At 37.6% G+C, this 15,699-nt stretch overlaps 1 protein-coding gene across 1 annotated transcript in view; it reads left to right on the top strand.

The window, feature by feature from the left end:
* ryr2a (ryanodine receptor 2a (cardiac)) overlaps positions 1 to 13,119 on the top strand; it is a 160,332-nt gene extending 147,213 nt beyond the window's left edge. Inside the window, exons 99-103 of the mRNA XM_060895086.1 lie at positions 6,841 to 6,997; positions 7,213 to 7,277; positions 7,882 to 7,982; positions 9,918 to 9,969; positions 10,349 to 13,119. Coding sequence (XP_060751069.1) covers positions 6,841 to 6,997; positions 7,213 to 7,277; positions 7,882 to 7,982; positions 9,918 to 9,969; positions 10,349 to 10,444 — 471 coding nt within the window. The 3' untranslated portion in view covers positions 10,445 to 13,119. The remainder of the gene's footprint in view (positions 1 to 6,840; positions 6,998 to 7,212; positions 7,278 to 7,881; positions 7,983 to 9,917; positions 9,970 to 10,348) is intronic.
* The last annotated feature ends 2,580 nt before the right edge of the window (positions 13,120 to 15,699 follow it).

Here is a 15,699-nt window from a genome sequence, read left to right as displayed (position 1 = left end):
GTTACAGAGTTTGGCTGTAACTCTAAATGTAGAGTTAAGCTTTGGGTCTTTTTACACCCGGTCACTTCATGTGTTGTCTCTGATCCGATAGCTATCTGATTTGTTAAAACTGTTCCATTTACATTAGGCCACATAAATGCGTCTTGGCAAATCGGATATCGATCTGATCTTTCTGCTCCCGCCAAAATGCTAATATATTTTACCTCATTTCCGGGGTAATTTAAATGGAACACGCTTTGGTGTATGCGGTTTTCAGAATGCAATCAAAAAGAAGACGAAAAAACTTGTTACGACGGTTATGCTACAAAAAACAGCGTTTACTTAACAGCGTTGCATGACTCGTAGTCACTTGTGAGTGACGTACTTCCGTTTGGGAGGAGTATAGCGCTGACGTATGTGGCTTGAACAACCACATTCATTTACACCTGTCCAGTTTCATCTGAAATGCGTCCCAGACCACCTCCTGAACCCAGACCACCTCCTGAAGCGGTTTGAACGATCGGATTTATATCCGTCTCGAAAACGTTTCGGAGGGCATTTAGACCTGGTCTTTTTACCATCGGATAGCTGTCTGATCACAGAAAACGCATGAAGTGACCAGGTGTAAAAAGCCCCTTTTGATTCTCCCTTCCCACTAGTATAACAGGATGTATCTCAGCAATTTATGCAAAAAACATTCAATATTATTAATAAGTAATTGTGAACTTGGCATTAGCAAAGACTGTTTCTTCAGAAACAATTAAAAGCTTGTCAGCTTGTCAGCATTTCCGTTGCAATTATAATTTACCTTAAAGGCAACATTTGATTACTTGAATCAGACATTTCAGAGCAAGGCAAACAGTGTAATCAGTGTAGATAAATACACAATATAAACAATGCTGACACTTTCAGAATGATGCTGTACAATTACATGATAAACGTTTACTAGTTCAGATCTTGGTTGGCGTGACTTGGGTTTGAAACAGAGCAGGTTTGTAGGAAAAATTGGTAATGCGAAAGCTGTCATGTGGCCCAAGAACTGCACTTTGTTATCAAACCCGAGACTAACTTTAGGTGTAGAAGGTGGTCTAAGTAATTTTCCACTAGACAATCAGGAAAGAAGGAAGACATGGAAGTTATATAATGTAATAATATATAATAGTATTATATTATATTATATAATTCTAAATGAGACCTAAATCTTTTGTGATTATGTAATGACTAGTTTAATTTGTCTTTGTCTGAAAAAAATTATGTTCTTAGTCCCTGAGCTAGTGAAGTAGCATGAGGATATGTTTTTGATAGAGACTCCAAAGCTCATTTGTAAGTCTCTCTGAAAATGTGGGTCTGGTTAATGGAGTAAATGTAATAAAAATAAGCAATTTTAACTTGCAGGTTTATTTCTGATATGAATGTGCAGTAATCAAGGCAAATCTGATGATTTAAAGTTTAACGAGTCTAGGTTTATGGGTAAATGTACTCATATTCAGGAGCGCTAGTAGGAAACAAACCTGCTTTTTGTAAATGCTCATACAGTTGATTAATGAATAAGTTTGTTCATATTCAGCTTGATAAATGATCCCTGTTGCTCGTATACTTAGTGTGTTTATCCCACTGTGATGGTTTAAATGCACAGTCTGTCATTTTTAAAAGTGTTTCCACACCAGTTGTGGCTAGCTAGTTTATTCACTTCAGGCTTCTGTTGATGTTTTTGGTCCAGAAATGAGCTCTACCCTTAACATAAACGGAGCAGCTCAGCTTTACCCTTTGTATATTTAGATTTGCTGTTAAGTTCTGAATATTTATTTCGTGATATTACTATGAAATATTTTTAGTGATTAGAACCAAAGGTTTAGATTACATTTTATAAGCTATTAAAAAACATGCAAATGTTCAAATTTAATTCAAATTCAGATTTTATCTACACAGTATGACATGTAGTCAAATGCTTTTTATGACAACCTATGTATAACAATCGTTAGACTCAACTTTCTTAAATTATTTAAATAAAATAAGTTATAAATAAATTAAGATATGAAGAAATTGTAAAGTGCAATTAGCTGTACAAAAAATTGGAATATAGCATGTAAATGAAAATATAGCATGTAAATGTTATGATATGTTTGTGACCTTAGGTTCTATAATAAGAGATAAGAGGAGTAACAAGGCCAAAGGCAGTAGTGAGGTTTTGATTCAGTTGTTTTAAAAAAAAATTTTATATACATCACTGGCCTTTGCAAATGAATACTCACAAGGAAAACAGAGATGAAAAAAACTAAAAACAAACCACCAGTTACTATATTGGCCTATACCAAGTCATTACATTTACATGAAATCATGTACAGTATATGTTTATTACGGTGTACTCTGTTCTTAACCCTTCATTTTATTAATTTTTAGTTTTCTGTATATTCTGTATATATATATATATATATATATATATATATATATATATATATATATATATATATATATATATATATGTGCCCACTAAATTTTGTAGTATTGTATACAATGACTATAAAGTACATTACCTTATTGTGAAGGCAAGCATTCTCACCACAGTCTCACAGCACTCACATGGCAAACTTACAGAAAAATGGAACCTCTGCACAATCCTAACCATCTCAACACCGCCATCCACACAGTGCGGGCACCCTGGAGGCCACTGCTGGTTAAAAAGAAATCCCACACAAAAAAAAGTCAAATGCACAGTAAGCCATGTGAAGGAAAAGAAACAACCAGTCGGTATTATGTAGCAGTTATCATCCCTGTAAGGGTAAGCACAGTCTAATAAGAAATACAAAAATCACATCACGTCAATAAAAAATACGTATACAGTAAAAAAAACACTACGTATACAGTATAATCTTTAAAAACATTTAAAACAAACGTTCATATTGCAGTTATATAAAAACACAATACTTCTAACGTCCGTGATCATTTGTAATAATCAAGCAACAATTCAGAGAAAATGCTAGAAACAAGAGAATAGCACCATTAAAAAATATCAACAAATGAATCAAATAATAAAATCAAAAACCTAAAAAAAATCTACTTAGCGACCTTCAATAGCGTGTAACTACTTGTCTGCTAGCGTTCCTCAGAGCACTGCATGGCGTATATTACCCAGCATTTAATGGTATGTGCAAAAGTTTTATGAGTCTTACAATGTTTCTGAATTTGCTGCAATTTGTGCACATATTTTATAGAGTATCTTATGTTTCATCACATATGTACATTTACAGCAAACATAAAGCTTTTATGTTCCCCTTTCACTACTATGACAGGATGTATCTGTCAGGAGCTTGGTCAGTTCCTTGCCAGACCACCAGAGGGGGCCTTGCAGGTGTTTTCATTCATTCATTCATTCATTCATTCATTCATCTTCTACCGCTTATCCGAACTACCTCGGGTCACGGGGAGCCTGTGCCTCTCAGGCGTCATTGGGCATCAAGGCAGGATACACCCTGGATGGAGTGCCAACCCATCGCAGGGCACACACACACACACACTCTCATTCACTCACGCAATCACACACTACGGACAATTTTCCAGAGATGCCAATCAACCTACCATGCATGTCTTTGGACCGGGGGAGGAAACCGGAGTACCCGGAGGAAACCCCCGAGGCACGGGGAGAACATGCAAACTCCACACACACAAGGTGTGAGGCGAACGTGCTAACCACTAAGCCACCGTGCCCCCTGCAGGTGTTTTGTCATCGCCTATTCTGTTGTTTCTTTGTGGGCGGGGCTACGCTCTTATCTGTTCCATGTTCTCACCATTTCACCTGTTCCTTGTTTGTTTTAATTGATTACCTTATATTTGTCTGTTTAGTTTCCTTTGTAGTCTGGAGTCATTGTCATTAGTCATGAGATGAGAAAACACCTGCCAGCCCCCCCTGGTGGTCTGGCAAGGAACTAACTGACCAAGCTCCTGACAGTAAAACCCCTGTCATGTGCATTTCAGTAATACAAGTAATATAACTAATTAAAGCAAGTAGATTTGGCAAATATGTTTAATGAAATCTGCAAAGATTATTCATATATTTGGGATTTTTAGTTTTCCCAAGTTCAAAAACTACTAAATATTTTGCTGTTGGGATTAAAGGCATGTCACCATCTTTACTGCAATGCTAATTTGCCTTTAAATTGCTCACAGCACTTTATTGTTCTGCCATTCTTAGCCTTATGAACGAATCGGTGAAGTGAATCTGTCATGTCGGAACAAGACAAACAGTGTGATGAGTGCAGTTATAACACAGTAAGACTAATGACACCTTTGATATGAGTTAGGGGGCTTTCACACTAGCAGTTTAGTTCAAAACACGTGAAAAATTCTTCATGTGAAAACTGTCATGTGGACCGAGATTCGCACCTTGGTACTAAACCCAAAAACTGTCTTTAGGTCTAAGAGGTGGTTTCAGTGGAACTATGCCGCGATTCCCAGGCATCTGATCACAACTGGTATTCCGGTCCGCACTTGTTTAGGAGTTAATATAATCTGTGCATGTGTTTTAGCTGATGGAAACATCATTAGTTTCCATAACATGATTGTACCAAGAGTGGCAGGGGAACACATGTGGTACTCTGTTGTACATAATAGCACCAACATTATTTTAAATATATAAATATGGTTAGTCACATTGTGTTCCTCATGTGTGTTTGTGATGACAAATTGACTGGAGTTTCGAGGGAATCTGAAACTAGACCAATGCTGCAGGAGTGTTGGGAGCAATCGCACTTGGATTTGGACCACAGAAAACGTGTCCAGTGTGAAACCACCATATGACTGTGTCTTATAATGTGTTTAATATCCATCATGATTCAGCACAAGATCTCATCCATACTAGATCCAACCTACCGATGGCGTTCCCTTTTCATCTGTCTCTATCGGTTTCTTTTTCTCTTTCAATCTCAGTGTGTCTCCTATTAAGGACAGACAATGTGTGTTTCTTTGCTCCAGTGGAGGGGTTGGACATCCACTAGAAAATGAAGCACAGGCTCATCTGCAATGACAGCCAGTGCCTCTAGCTGCAAAAAGCCTTCTGGTCCCTGTTTGTGTGTGGGTGTGTGTTTGGCTGTGTGTATCTGAGCAGGGTATATATATAATGCTCAGAATGTAATTTCATTTTTATGCTACAACAAAATGTTCAGGCTTCAGTAATATCCAGCCTCAGAGCTTTGTGGCTCCAACTGTACGAACCAACGCGAACATAGTATTACACGTTTATACTATTAATATGCTAATGAATTTAATGCTTGGTGAATATAAATGTACTTATATATATATATATTTATTTAATTATTGAAAGGCATACAAAAGGTCACAGCCGACAGAACAGGCAACTGTAATTAAAGCAAGACTAATATGAAGTAGGGGTTTTCAGACAATCAGGCAAGAGTTGAACAGGATTAGGACATTAACTTGTAATGGTACAGCTACAAGAGGTACTAATAATCAGATACAACAAACGCACGGTACTGTTTCCATGGAGCTGCAAAGCTCAGTGAGCGAGTGTATGGACAGGAAAGTGACAGGTGGCTATTATGTGTGTATACGCTGCCTTGTGAAAGTATACAACCCCCGTTATGTTTTTCCTGTTCTGTTGCAGTACAGCTTGAAATTAAAATTTTAATTAGGATTTTATTCAATAGAATCCTAACAAAATAGTCCAAATTGTTGATGTGGAATAATAAAATAGATTAAAAATTGAGAAGTTGTGAGTGCACATGTATTCAACTACTCTGCTATGAAACCCTACATGAGATCTGGTTCAACCAATTAAGTCACATAATTAGTTGAATATGGTCCACCTGTGTGCAATGCCATGAACCGGCACATGCAGCGAGTATAAATAACCCTGCTCTGAAAGGCCACATGGAAACATGAGGAGAAAGGAAGTTTAGATTAAAGTTGGGTTCCAAAAAAAAAATTAAAAAATCCCACATTTTGAACATCCCACAGAGCATCATTAAATCCATTATTACAAACTTTAAAAATACGTCGCCACTACAAAAGTGACAAAAGAAGACCACTCATCAAAACTCACGGACCGTGTAAGCAGGGCGTTAGTCAGAGAGTCAAAAAAAGATTTAACACTAAAGGAGCTGCAAACATCCACAGTGTTGGCGTTTAAAGAAGAGTTGGGAGACATAAAGCCATAGCTTTAAGAAAAAAATAAGATGACACATGTGACACACTCCCCAAATACATGGAACAAGCTTTTTGGCCATCAGGGGAAATGTCATGTGTGGCACAAACCCACCATCATCCCAAAAACACCATTCCCACAGTGAAGCATGGTGGTGGCAACATTATGCTGTGGGGATACGATCCTTTTACAAGCTATTGTTTGCACACGTAATAGCCACCTGTCACTATCCCGTCTTCTATACAATCCCCCACTCCACTTTTGTAGCATAATTGTTCAGTGTGGTTTGCAGACAGACAGATAGATAGAAAAGATAATTTCCTGCACGTCTGTTCATTTTCATAAGATTCAATATGTGTTTTATAATTATATCTCATCTTTTAGGGTTTTTTTGCCACTACAATGGTTCTCAGTCATAAGCTTCACCTTTTTATTTTTTATAATCTATATTATAAACCTTTCACGTTTAATGGACACCATACAATCCAATCTATTCATTCTTTAGGAAAGCAGGAGAAGTGTCTGCATGTGTAAGGACAATGATTCGGTTAATAAAAGCACAATGAAATACTTGCTATATGAACATGAAATACTCTGCCTACATTACTGCTATTTCTTTTATAGATGTATGTCAATTTATTTATTTTTTTCACTTGTGTACATGCACATTTGATTTCGTGTGTGTATGTGTGTTATGCTGGCAGTGTTACATGTTCCACATGTACGTGGGCGTACGCGCGGGCGGTGGCATCGGCGATCAGATTGAGGATCCTGCAGGTGACGAATATGAGATTTACCGCATCATCTTCGACATCACCTTTTTCTTCTTTGTCATCGTCATCCTCCTCGCCATAATTCAGGGTGAGACAAAGTGGTTTTAATAATATATTATTTTATAAAATATTATAACATTTTAATGTATGATAACAACGATCACCGCTGAAACGATAAGAACGTCTTGGAAAATCATTAGATAATTAGATAATAAAAATACGTATCTGATATATTTACTGCTTCAGCCATGTACAGATACATTAAGAAGTGTGTGTGTGTGTGTGTGTGTGTGTGTGTGTTAGGTCTTATCATTGATGCATTTGGTGAGCTAAGAGACCAGCAAGAACAAGTGAAGGAGGACATGGAGGTGAGTGTATACACACACACACACACACACACACACACACACACACACACACACACACAGAGTATATGTAAAGCAACATTATTTGTTTTACATCTTCACTGTAGAAGGTTAAAATCACTTCTTGGATATGAGTTATTGAGTTAGTAATTGTGTCTTCAGTGGGCGATGTATCTCCTTGTGCTCTTGCTAATGGATTCCAGCTGCTTCACTGAAGAGTCACTGCACAGTCTATGTGTCTCTGATAGAGAGCCTTTACGAAATGTGTGTTTTTAACAAAGTGTTGCCTCTGTCTAATAACCATAATTACAGGCTGCATCACTGCATTGACATTCCACTTTTTTGGTTTCTATGACACCGATTTTTATTTATTTATTTATTTATTTATTTATTTAAATATACAACCGAGTGTCATTCGCTTTGGGTTTGGTCCGAATATTTCCTTTGAATATGGTGGAACACAGAGCTTTTTAAATCAAGAACATTTAGAAAATGTGTTCTTTGATATTACACATTGTCTGATACTGTGTATTTCTGAAAGATGCAGACATTTCCTTATGTGTGTACACGTACAGTGCATGTCATTGTGCTTTTGTTTCTCTCACAGACCAAGTGCTTCATCTGTGGGATTGGAAACGACTATTTCGACACCGTCCCTCACGGCTTCGAAACACACACCTTACAGGAGCACAACTTGGCAAACTATCTGTGAGTGCTTTGTACTGTGTGAGGTGTCTGTGTGTATGTGGTGAGAGAAGAAAGACTTTGGAAGGAATTAAAAGATTTGAGAAAAACAAAGAAAGACGTACACAAGAAAATGAAAAGAGGAATCTCTATTGTAATAGCAATGGGCTAAGAGCAGAAGGAAGTGTATGTGTGTATCAGTGTGTGTTAGAAAGAGATGAAAGCAACAGAAAGCTGTGCACCTTTTTGATGAACATCATGTGCTTAAGGGAGTAACAGCAATTGCGTGCTCTCTAAAAACGCTGTTAGAGACTGCGAAGAATTTTAATATAAAACTTCAGCAAATGAGCCTACAGAGAGAGTGATGACACATAACATAACAGCATGAAGCAATGAGGATGTGTAAGAACTCTCTAAAGAGCTGTCCCGCAGTGAGGAAGACGCTCGCTGTGTGAGGAAGAGCTGTGTTAATTACCTGGTTCCTCCGTGTCTGCATGTGTCAGAACAACGTACACAGCTCAGACCAAGGAAACAGCAGTGGAGATGCTTTCTGGCTTTCTCACAGAAACGTTTTTTTTTTTTTTTTTTTTTTTGTTTTTTGGAATTTAACATACAAATAATATGACATTATGATATGATTATGCAGCCCAGTTTAATCTCTGGGTAAAGTGACTTTAATCTGTATTCATTTTATTTCAAGTGTGAACACAGTAAATTAGATATTTCTTTGGGCAGCACATTCATGTGAAATCTAAATAAAATTTAAAGTGAATGTGAATTTCATAGTTATAAACAGCTATATACAGTATATGAATCCACCTTTGTCAGTGCAATCCTAACCTCTACATGCTTTTTCATCGATTTTTTCATTGTCACCTCGATCAGTGTCAAGACACTGATCGAGGTGACAATGAAAAAATCTATGAAAAAGCATGTAGAGGTTAGGATTGCAATCCAGGATTGCATCCACGTTCCACTTTATGCTCACACCACTTCTGGTTCTTTCTCTACACAAAAGAAGCCATTATGTCTGCACAGAATGCTAAAATCGTGGCCCTTTTTTTTTTTACTCTGCACATATAATGATTTTCCTAAAAACGAATAGCTAGCAGGGGGGCACGTTGGCTTAGTGGTTAGCACGTTCGCCTCACACCTCCAAGGTTTGGGGTTCGATTCCTGCCTCCACCTTGTGTGTGTGGAGTTTGCGAGATCCAAAGACATACATGGTAGGTTGATTGGCATCTCTGGAAAATTGTCCGTAGTGTGTGGTTGCGTGAGTGAATGAGAGTGTGTGTGTGTGCCCTGCGATGGGTTGGCACTCCGTCCAGGGTGTATCCTGCCTTGATGCCCGATGACGCCTGAGATAGGCACAGGCTCCCCGTGACCCGAGGTAGTTCGGATAAGCGGTAGAAGATGAGTGAGAGAGAGAGAGCGAAAATATACAATTTATATAGTTTTCAAGTTCTGTGGAATGATTGATTCTGCTTGGTCAGAAGGTGTTGATTTTAAAACCTAATAGTTCTGCTTAATTAATTACTGAGGTGGTTTACATGTGAGATGTTGGTGAGGGAACATCATTTAGCTTCTGTTATGTATCTGATCACAAGCACTAAATTACAGACATCCAACAACATTAAATGTACCTGTATATGGGTCAAAATATGATCTCTTAATAAATGTAAAAAATGACACACGGTATAAAAGGAATGGTAGATTTCAGAACCTGTACACTACTGCACTATTATCTTCCTTAAAAAAAAAAAGTATTTCCCAAAGTTTCTTTCTTTATTTCATGCTTTACTTTCTTTTAACAATTAGGAAAGAAACAGTCAGTCAGAAACAGGAAACTGTCCTCCATGACTTAAACTTCTCACATTTAATTTTTTTCCCCAGGTTATCAGATAGGCAGTGTGCTGATTTTTATGTTAATGGGTTTTTATTTATTCATTTATTTTGCAGATTTTTTGTGATGTATCTCATAAATAAGGATGAAACGGAGCACACAGGCCAGGTAATCTCCCAGTTCATCAGCTATCAATCATACAGTTCTCTCTATTGTTGCATCTACTTATTTTATGATTTCTATGATGACTGCTTTTCTTTCTCCTAGTCTTTTTTTTAACCTCACTTTCTCAATCAAAAAATGTACTTCCAAATCTGTACCTTTCTTTGTGATTATGCTGTTAACCATCATGCAATGTTCTTCTGTATGCGTGGATAACACAAAAAGTTCAGTTATACACAGCTTCATTAATAGCCTCAAAATCATTCTATAACAGATTCTTCACTATTCTTAAATAAGTCATCACTTGTAGTCCTCAGTTTGTGTGTAGTCTTAATCATGCTGTTTCATTCCAGTCGTTCATTACTTCCTCTGTGTTCTGCTACAGGAGTCCTACGTTTGGAAAATGTACCAGGAACGCTGCTGGGAATTTTTCCCGGCCGGAGACTGCTTCCGTAAACAATACGAGGACCAGCTCAACTGATACACACACACACATATACACACACACACTCACACACACACACACACACACACACACACACACACACACACACGTAAAGACTCAAGTCCCTTGGACTTTGTTTCTTTGGGACTTACGCGGAGGAGGACACTTTGGAAAGCGTTTGAGATTTTTAACATGGTGGAACTGTTCCCAGAAGCTACTGGGACACAGAGAGAGAGATAGAGTGAGAGAAAAAGAAAAAGAGAGTCTGATTGCTTCTCCATTCTACATTTGCTTTAATAAATCCATAAAGAGGAGCAAAAAAGAAAGAGAGAGAGAGAGAGAGCACAAAAATGAGGAGGAGAGCAAGAGGTGGACGGATGATGTAAAAGGAAGAGACGGTGGAGGGAAGTCATCTTACACATTCTGGTCTCTTTATTTGTTTGGCAGGATGGACTGATGAGCACATGGATGGATGGATGGATACTAAAGAAAGACAGGCACCATGATATTAGCCAGGGACAACAGAAGGGACACAGTGCCTTACCAAGCAAAGGGTGAGCTATGCAAGCTGCGAGAGAGAGAGAGAGGGAGCAAAGAGAGAGAGAGGTGAATAGATAGACAAAGAAGCAGAAACAGGGAAGTCAAGAGGGCTACAATAGGCGCAATGCACTGCTAGTGTAGGTATATAATTAGGAGTGTGCGTGTGTGTGGAGAGAGAGCAAATGGAAATGTATGACAGTGAGTAGTGATTAGAAACACTTGTAAGGCTGTGTTCACAATGTGTTCACACTTTCCCTCAACCGCTAACCACCAGCCAGTGTGGTTTCACAGACAGCAAAAGTGCTGAATAAACCTTCACTCTACCAGGTTGCAGGTCAGGGGCAAGTGCAAACAGCCAAGTGAGAGGGCACAACCATTGCCTGGATAACGGCTGAGATACCAATGTAACATTTCATAATAATAATAATAATAATAATAATAATAATAATAAATGATAAATCTAGATAAGTAAGTAACTGAGGCAGCATAGTGGATCTGATACATTAGCTGAAGTCACCCACCTGGTTATCTACAGTATATTGCCTACATTAGGGCTTTTTGCATGTGAGCCACCTTAAATGTCTTACTCGTGCTTACCAGCCATAAAACACAAATCGTTCATTAAATCAAAGACTGTGCAAAGGGGAAATATAAATAACGAAAAGGACGTACTTATTGGCTGTGTGACAACAAACACACATTGACTCACAATTATTCATTCAACAAAGCGTTGCTTGTCTACGCCAGCCTCTGAAATCATTTTGCTTACTCGTGGCATGTTGCAAAGCCGAATGACAAATAGGCCATAATTTAATGTTTATGTGTTTGCCTTGGCAGAACTGAGGACACTAAGTCAGGGGTTAAATCACCCTGTCTTAAACAATGATATGACTTTACATACAGCTAACTAGTCAGCAGTAGGTTATCACTGCACTAGCTAAACATAAACAACTCTAATGGTAGTTATCTACTGTTTGCGGACTTTCTCTAACCTCCCAGGAAACACAAAATTGGCTACACAAAATTGCCCCTTTGTGTGTGTGTGTGTGTGTGGGAGTGAGTGAGAGAGGGTGGTTATAGCCTCTGGATCCACTGGCCAGGTCAAAAAGAGTTAATGATTAGGAATGAATGAATGAATGAAAGCTATTTACCGAGTATTAAATACAATAAGGTATTAAATTAACTAAAGATTTGCTCCGTCATGTTTTATCTTCATATCATAACACAAAAGATGGTCAGTGTTCTGTATAAAAAGCACATGGTGTGAACACAGCCTAAGATCATATAAAGTGCTTCAGTATAAAGCCATGGGGTTCGTGTTGGGTAGAAAAGAAAGAGAGAGCTTGTAACCTGTCAGGATTACTGTTAGGTTTTCATTTCAGCCCCACCTCACCCTTACTACAGCATTTCTGTATGTGTGTGTGTGTGTGTGTGTGTGTTTTTTTGTTGTTGTTTTTTTTCTTCCTTTCAGTAACTTCGGTAATGCATTTATGCAACAGCAGAGTTAACAACTTTATATACAAATTCTAGAAATCTAAGAAAAAAATGTTTCATTTTTGCATGTTTATTATGCAAGTTTAAGACGAACGTTTGAAAAATTAAAAAGACTCAAAACTATCTACGGTCACACTGACACTTTTATAGGTTTAAGGTTATTTACAAAATCTCTATGCTACCCGAGTGTTGTGGGCTTTCTTGTGTATTACCAGCCACTGTCATTAGCCGAGGAGCCGCTTTGGTCCAGGCTTCCTCAAGACACTGTAGGAACACGCATCTCCATCTGAATGGACTACGCTAATGCTAAAGCGATGCTCATCTGAGTCTACTGTGTGATGCTCAGAGATCTTCTAAACAGGACGTCAGTCAATTTCTAACACGAATGACCTCACATTACATCCCAGGATTTAAAGCTTATATTACTATCTGACTATTGGACATGTGTATCATCTAATCAAGTATTGATTATTATAATGTCACATCTTCAAACCCATCATTGCATTATTTATTTTCTGTACCTGTTCTACTGACCATGAAGAAAGCGCTTTTCTTATTCGTCACACAAAATAATGTGAAAACCATTGCAATAACGACAACATTGGCTCAAGCCAATCTATAAAAGTGGAATTTTACTCATGTAAAGAATTTTGATAACAAACATGGGGGAAAAAATCTCATAGGTAAATAATCTGTTACAACTGAGTGTGCTGTTCAGAGTTGTGAGTAAATAACTGTGTGTTAAACCTGTAAAGGAAACTCAAACACAACAATGGACTTGCATGATTTTGAAAAATAAATGCTTATTTATTGAAGGGTCTTGGGCAACGCATGTTCTTCCTGTAACACAATTCACACAGGATGCACTTTATAAACTATTACCTCAATGGGTCACATTTACGTACATGGGGTTTCTGAAACTTTGTTACCTTAAAGGAATTGTTTAGCCTATTTTTTTCTTGCCTTACTGTACATTTATCATTCTAACCATTAGGTGTTTGCACCTGGAATTTGCTTTAGTTTAACATGGAAGTTTTAGGCAGAAATCAAGTAAAGGTGTTTGGTGGGATTTCTACTGAGGACACAACAAAAAACACATTAAAATCCATCGCAGAGATCAAAACATTGGCACAGCATCATTAACATGTAACGATCCATAATCAGAAGAAGAATAAAAGCTTAGGAGTTAAAATCAGGAATATAACAATAATCTCAGATGTAATGAAACTAAGGTCTCAATGAGACAATTAAACACTATATTATAAATAGTCATAGTAATTACAGTCAGGGGGAAAAAATCAGTGACAGGACAGAACCAAGAGCCTCACCCTTAGAGAATAAGAAAACATGACAAACTGCAAAGTTTGATAAAGGTTTTTTTTTTAATTAAGTTCAATTTAATTAGACACAACAGGCTAAGATTTTTTCCTTAAATAATCCTTTATGTTTGTAATAATAAAGGTTAAATCAGATTTTTAAATGTTTTTTATTTATTCATTCATTTTCTACCACTTATCCGAACTACCTATCTCAGGCCTCATCGGGCATCAAGGCAGGATACACCCTGGACGGAGTGCCAACCTATCGCAGGGCACACACACACTCTTATTCACTCACACAATCACACACTACGGACAATTTTCCAGAGATGCCAATCAACCTACCATGCATGTCTTTGGACCAGGGGAGGAAACCGGAGTACCCGGAGGAAACCCCCGAGGCACGGGGAGAACATGCAAACTCCACACACACAAGGTGGAGGCGGGAATCGAACCCCCAACCCTGGAGGTGTGAGGCGAACGTGCTAACCACTAAGCCACCGTGCCCCCTAAATGTTTTTTTAATTATATTAAAATTATTTCATTCGGCTTAATAATGAAAGTTAAATACTTAAATCATACTGATAACCTTGATATTGTTGCAAACATGATTTATAGCTAATCTTTATTACTTTTATTCATTTTTGATTAGCTTACCGCCATATATAAAAAAAAGATCTATAAAGTTCCCTGTATGCTCTTTGGATGATGTACTAAACTGAGAAAAACGACCATCAGCCTCTTCTTTTTTTTCAGCTCTGAGATGTGCTTTTGTCAGTAGATGTCAGTCACACAGCGTGAGAGCTATAACCTAGTTGGTTTACAATACTTAATACGTCTGTATGTTTTCGAACCATTTTCAACTGTGTGCCACTTGATAAAATTATACCCATACGCTTCAATTACTCATTAGCCATGATAGTCTTATTGGTTTAAAACTAATCAACAGGCTTTGGAAACCAAAAACAGAAACTTTGGACAGGAAATATATATTAAACGTTCTCAACGAATATCAACACTAATGGCTGAAGATCTACTGTCTTTTGAGAACAATGTACATTTTAGCATTTCTGTGTATAAACATCCCATTTTTGCTATGAAATCTCTGTTACAATCTCTTGATGTTCAGATATTAGGAGTTCAGTGGAATATCAGTGAAACTTTACCTGAGATGTCTGACCTTAGAGCAGTGCTGACCTGCTGTTCTTTAAGCCTGAAATGCAGCACAATTTGGTGATATTCACCATCGAACATAAGGTAAGGTAAGGTAAAGTAAGGTAAGGTAAGGTAAGGTAAGGTAAGGTAAGGTAAGGTAAGGTAATGTAATGTAATGTAATGTAATGTAAGGTAAGGTAAGGTAAGGTAAAGTAAGGTAATGTAAGGTAAGGTAAGGTAATGTAATGTAATGTAATGTAATGTAAGGTAAGGTAAGGTAAAGTAAGGTAAGGTAAGGTAAGGTAAGGTAATGTAAGGTAAGGTAAGGTAAGGTAATGTAAAGTAAGGTAAGGTAAGGTAAGGTAAAGTAAGGTAAGGTAAAGTAAGGTAAGGTAATGTAAGGTACAGTAAAGTAAGGTAAGGTACAGTAAGGTAAGGTAAGGTAAGGTAAGGTAATGTAATGTAAGGTAAGGTACAGTAAGGTAAAGTAAGGTAAGGTAATGTAATGTAAGGTAAGGTACAGTAAGGTAAGGTAATGTAAGGTAAAGTAAGGTAAGGTAATGTAATGTAAGGTAAGGTACAGTAAGGTAAGGTAAGGTAAGGTAAAGTAAGGTAAGGTACAGTAAGGTAAGGTAAGGTAAAGTAAGGTAAGGTAATGTAATGTAATGTAAGGTAAGGTAAACTATTATTGTCCCCAGTAGGGAAATTTGTCTTGGGCCATCACCCCTGCTGCAATCATACAGAACATACATTAGACAGATACAGTTCACAGGATATTGAATA

The sequence above is a fragment of the Tachysurus vachellii genome, chromosome 2 (assembly GCF_030014155.1).
Source record: "Tachysurus vachellii isolate PV-2020 chromosome 2, HZAU_Pvac_v1, whole genome shotgun sequence".
Lineage (NCBI taxonomy): Eukaryota > Metazoa > Chordata > Actinopteri > Siluriformes > Bagridae > Tachysurus > Tachysurus vachellii.
The sequence above is the reverse complement of the archived record's forward strand: the minus strand, read 5'-3'. Positions and strand labels throughout refer to the sequence as shown.